At 36.8% G+C, this 5,492-nt stretch overlaps 1 protein-coding gene across 1 annotated transcript; it reads right to left on the bottom strand.

The window, feature by feature from the left end:
• Positions 1 to 434: 434 nt before the first annotated feature.
• On the bottom strand, positions 435 to 4,550 carry LOC119086116 (vomeronasal type-2 receptor 116-like; the record flags this gene model as incomplete). Its single annotated transcript, XM_037201803.1, has 2 exons — positions 435 to 1,345; positions 4,418 to 4,550. Coding segments are annotated over 2 exons (1,044 nt in total), but the record flags the coding sequence as incomplete, so codon positions are not given.
• Between the last annotated feature and the right edge of the window lie 942 nt (positions 4,551 to 5,492).

Below are 5,492 nucleotides of genomic sequence, written 5' to 3' on the forward strand. Positions count from 1 at the left end.
TGGATAAGAGACATTCATGAAGCTCTTAAGAAATTTAAGTCAATGACATGAATATTAACAGTCTATATTACAGAAGAATATGGTGTCGTCATGTGATTGGCCATTTTTTAATCCCAGAAGATCAGAGGCAGTTTTAGACAGATCTCTATGAGTCTAAATTATCTTGATATTCACAGAAAGTTTCAGACAATCCAAGATGTATACTGGTGTTCTGCTCATATGAAAATACAACCTGGATTTCAAGCATGAACTACTTCATTGCCTCCAGTATAAAGAGGCTATAATACAATTGGTTGAACATTTAATAGCCAAATTAATCAAACTCATGTTATAATGGTGTAACACACATTTGCAATCGATATCAACTTGATCTTTGAAATTCATCACTTATCATAAGAACTATGTTTAGTTTTGAACTAGGTATTGAAAGGGCTTTACCTTCTAGAATGTGGCCTATTCCTGATATGGTGAACTGAATTTTTATCTGGCCTTAATAAGATGATATAACACTTAGGAGCAAAAATGAAGCCAAGGAGGGCTGCAGTAGAAGCCAAGATAGAGAAGACTTCCATAGCCACCATGACCTTTCCCTTGGTACTGTGGTAGACAGGGAGGAATGTGACCCAGACACAGAAGAACACCAGCATGCTGAATGATAGGAACTTGGCTTCATTGAATGTGTCTGGAAGATTCCGGGACAAGAAAGCCATAATGTAACTTCCAAGTGCCAAGGAGCAGAGGTATCCCAGTATACCATGGAAGGCAAAATATGAGCCCTTGTTACACACAAGGATGATATGTCCATGTTCAGCATGAGCATCTTTGTCAAGGAAGGGAGGAGAGGTTTCTAGCCAGATTCCACAGAGGACAAGGTGGATAAGAGTACATATGGGGATTATGAAGTTTGGAGCCTTTGATATTATTAACCACCTCATTATTCTCCTTGGAAAAGTGACCTTGAAGGCAATAATCACAGTGATAGCTTTGGCCAACACAGTGGCAAGAGCCACAGTGAAAGCACCTCCAAATGTGATCTGCTGCAGGATACAGGTGGTGGTGTTTGGATGGCCAATGAAGAGCAAGGAACATAAGAAACAGACAGTGAGTGTAATGAGCAATATGTAACTGAGGGTCCTATTATTGGCCTTGACAATTGGAGTGTCTCTGTGCTTCACAAATAATCCAAGAACCACAGTTGTGAGTACAGAGAAGCACAGAGCTGTGATTGTGAGAGACATCCCCAAGGGGTCCTTATGGTCTAGAAAAGTCACAGCTTTCTGGAGGCAGTGTTTCTTCTCTGTGTTTGCATAATGACTTTCTGGACACTTCATGCACTTTTCCATATCTGGTAAAAAATGAAGGTGATATTTAATCCAGGTTGAAGTGATCCCTGTAATTCCAACCCACTTCTCTGTACCTGTTAATAGTACTGTTATCTACATCACTTTTCTTTTTCTCAGGAACAAAGAAGTATAAAATCTGTAGTGAATACATTCATATTTATACCACCCATCTTCCTTTTTAGATATTTCAGTTATTATTTATATGCACAAATAAACTGTATGGCTCCAACTCACCTCTCTTTCCTCATGTTCAATTCATCACTTTCTCCATCTTTTACTTCCTGACTTAATGTGATCTCTATCCATTCTTTTTGCACTTTAATACATAGTGAATCTATTCATTAATGCTAGTATTTACAGATTATGGGGGAATCTACTGGAATGTGGGTAGCATTTCAGAATCCACAACCTTAAAGAAAAGTGATGTCCTCTCCTTTTTTTTCCCCAAGACAAGGTTTCTCTGTGTAGTTTTGGTGTCTGTCCTAGATCTCGCTCTGTAGACCAGTGTGACCTCAAACTCACAGAGATCTGCCTGGCTCTGCCTCCTTAGTGCTGGGATTAAAGGTATGCACCACCCTTTTTTTTTAGTAGTTATCAAATACTAGTGCTTCTCATACAACCCATTTTTTAAATAGTGATATAAATTAAATACACCTTTTATCTCTTATATACTTTCAATGCTTCTTGTTCTATTGGTGTATCTCTTTTGGAAATCTTTGGAATGCTGAGTTACAATGCATAAACCTACTTTTTTTCTGATAGCACACTGTAAGTTATATCCACATTATGAATTTGAATAGTGCAAAAGAGGGACAATACCCTTTGAAATTATTTTCATAAAATTCGGTTTTTATTCATAGGTTCTTAAATTTTGTATAATTATAAAATCCTCTCTATTTTCTAATCTTGACTCTATAGGCATTACAATAGTTTTACAGGACTGAAGAGTGCACTTTTGACATGTTGTCACTCCGACTGGGAAAAGGTCAGAACAATTAAAACAGTTTTACAGTATGACATAAAACAGTATTATAATATTCTGCTCTTGAAAATTTGTGAAACTCATCTTGTATTTGAAGTATATTAACAATAATTTATGCATGCCAGATATCCACTGTCATTTCTTCTTGTGTTTTTAAAAAGAAACACATCACTAGAATTTTAATTTTATTTTGTTGATAAGTTTTATTAACATATTATTGAATTAACTTCAGTAGAATAAAACTTATTTCTATATATCTTGTAAATATTGCTTCCTACAGCTATTGTAACACATTGATATATGTTTTGTTATGGCCTACATCAAGGTATTGTTTCAGATTCTGTTTTTCCTTCTCTTTTAAGTGGAGATATTTATTATCTTTTAATTTTCTACATTTTAATGGATGACTAACATGTATTACTTCATTCCTTACTAAAGCCACATGGTACATGTAATAAAACTACGATATATAAATAACTATATCTATTTTTTGATATTATAACCTTTTGCATAAGTGCATCAGTAATCTCATTGCAAGTAATTTACATAATTGAGATACATAATTTTGGAAAGTATAATAATTATAATTTTTTTTAAATTTTTTTTGAGACAGGGTTTCTCTGTGTAGCTTTGTGCCCTTCTTGGAACTCACTTTGTAGACCAGGCTGGCCTCGAACTCACAGAGATCTGCCTGCCTCTCCCTCCCAAGTGCTGGTATTAAAGGTCTGCACTACCACCACCCGACTAGGTAGTACAATTATTAATTAACAACTATGAAAGACTTTTCATGAGTGAATAAACCATTTATGTATATGATGTGTACATTGTGTGATTAGACATTCACTAAAGGAGTATTTTTTAATAACAGCTTGAGGTACAGTGTATTATATCTCAAGGTGAGAAATCAATGAAAAATGTTGCAGAAAGATTCTAAATGTCAGAGGTCATGAAATACTGCAAGGGAACAGAAAGTTACAGACATAGTTGGGCAGTTGAATACATAAATTTTAGGTATGATATCATGCATATAACATGTGAAAACTCAGGGAAGACCAAATATTGTCAAGCATGAAAGGTTGGCATAAAGTAATACCCTTAACTGAGAAGCTATTGGGCCACATAGCTGCTATGAGAGAAAGACTCATTAATCTTTAAGAGTGTGGATTTTGGTAGTTAGTTAATATTCCACCAGGGAACCTACTTCAAAGAGTATTTAGGTATCAGAAATTGAATTGAATGAATTTTTCTTAATTACTTAATAGAGAGAGAGAAGTTAGATAGGCAGATAAGTGGAAGATTTGGGAGGGTATGAATATGATCCAAATACATAGTATTCTCAAAGACAAAGAATTAAACATTTCAAAATTGGCATAACCACAGCCACAGATTTAATATTAGTTATGAAAACACTAGCTTTTAAAAAATTTTATTCCCAATGAAACATGCTGTGAATAGGTTCATGACCCATTTTTCTAAATGGAGTTTCTATATTCCATTGCAGCTCTTAGGTCTTGGTACAACTCTCCATAGTGGACTATGAGAAACTGCCTTGAGGATATTGTTTCATATACTGTTTCTCAAAATTGAAGCAGGAAAAATGGACATAATCCTACTCATTAAGGAAATTTGAAATTTTAGTTATGCTATACAGTCAAAAATTATATAATGGGAGTATCAAACATAAATTTCTAATCTTCTGTTCTATATGAAAAAGCTTGCTGGGAAGAATCATTAGAATAACCTATCCTACACTTAGGTGAGTTATAATCATTATTTAAATATAGTTATAAAAGCATTCAAATTTGGTACTTTTCCCCCATGTATTACATTATGTGTGGGAAAAAGCATATTTATCAGTACAGAGGAAAGGGGTTTCCTGCAGCAAACAATATATGCAGTTGATCATAAATGTAAACCATTTATAAATTTTAATGCCTATTCTGCACTATTTCAGGACATGGTAATGCACACTTCATATCCTAAACAACAGAAGGAATAAATTTGTGTGACTTCTCTTTGGATATTTTAAAGTTTTATGATAATGCAGAATAATGGAGAAATGTGGAACCATTTTTGTAAGATTTATTCTTACCTGTCTCATTGGAAATCTCATTGTCTGCACAAGGAGTGCAATCATAGCAGCAAACAGCCTTGCCCTCTAGGGAAATTTTCCTGAATCCAGGACCACAGCTCTCACTGCACACAGACTTAGGAATCTGAGTAAAATGGGAACAGAGTTAACAAATGATCACAGTTTATTGAAAAATTTAAATAATATTTTTTTGACCATCAGCTCTCATTGGACCTAGAGGTGAGTGACTCTGCTCATACCCAGAGAGTCCTGCCCCTAGGACCCATCCCTGGGACACAGCACCTGGGCCCCAGGAATCCCCACCGAACTCTGTCCCAGTTGCCTGCCAGCAGGCAGGGATCCTGATGGAAGGCTCTCCACTCACCAAGAATTCCCACCCATCTACATGCCCTGCCCCCATACCCATCCACCTGAGAACCCAGCCACTTCCAGAGGCACAGAAACCCAACCACCAGCTCCCTCTGGACCAAGAGCTCTCATTGAACCAAAAATAACTTTCTGAGGCACAGAAACCAAACTACCAGCTCCCATTAGACAAAAAGCTCTCATTGGACCAAGAGTAACCTCCTGAGACAGGGAATCTGCCAGCCCTTATTAGACTAAGAGTGGCTTTCTTATATGTAGAATCTGTCACCTCCCATTGGACCAAGAGAGGCTTCCTGAAACACAGAATCTGTCTGCTCTGACTGGATCAAGAGCCCTGATAAGATCAAAAGTGGCTCCATGAATCACAGAATCCACTAGCTTGGGTTGACCCAAGAGCAGTTCCCTAAGATACAGAATCTTCCTGCTCCAATTAGACCAAGAGCTAACATTAGACCTAGAGGAGCCCCCTGAGACACAGACACAACAAGCACAGAGGGGACCAATAGCAACTCACTCAGACACAAGCACCTCTTATACCTATTAGAGGAAGAGATGGGCAGATTTCAAGGCAAAAATACATACAACAACATAAAGCACAATATGCCATCACAAGAACCTAGTCCTCCTCAAACAGCGAGACCTGAACATCATAATGTAGAAGCAGAAGAAAGCAACCTTAAGTATAGCAGCATGAAGATGCTAGAGGCCT

This window comes from Peromyscus leucopus, unplaced genomic scaffold (assembly GCF_004664715.2).
Source record: "Peromyscus leucopus breed LL Stock unplaced genomic scaffold, UCI_PerLeu_2.1 scaffold_1452, whole genome shotgun sequence".
In the NCBI taxonomy this organism is placed as follows: Eukaryota; Metazoa; Chordata; class Mammalia; order Rodentia; family Cricetidae; genus Peromyscus; species Peromyscus leucopus.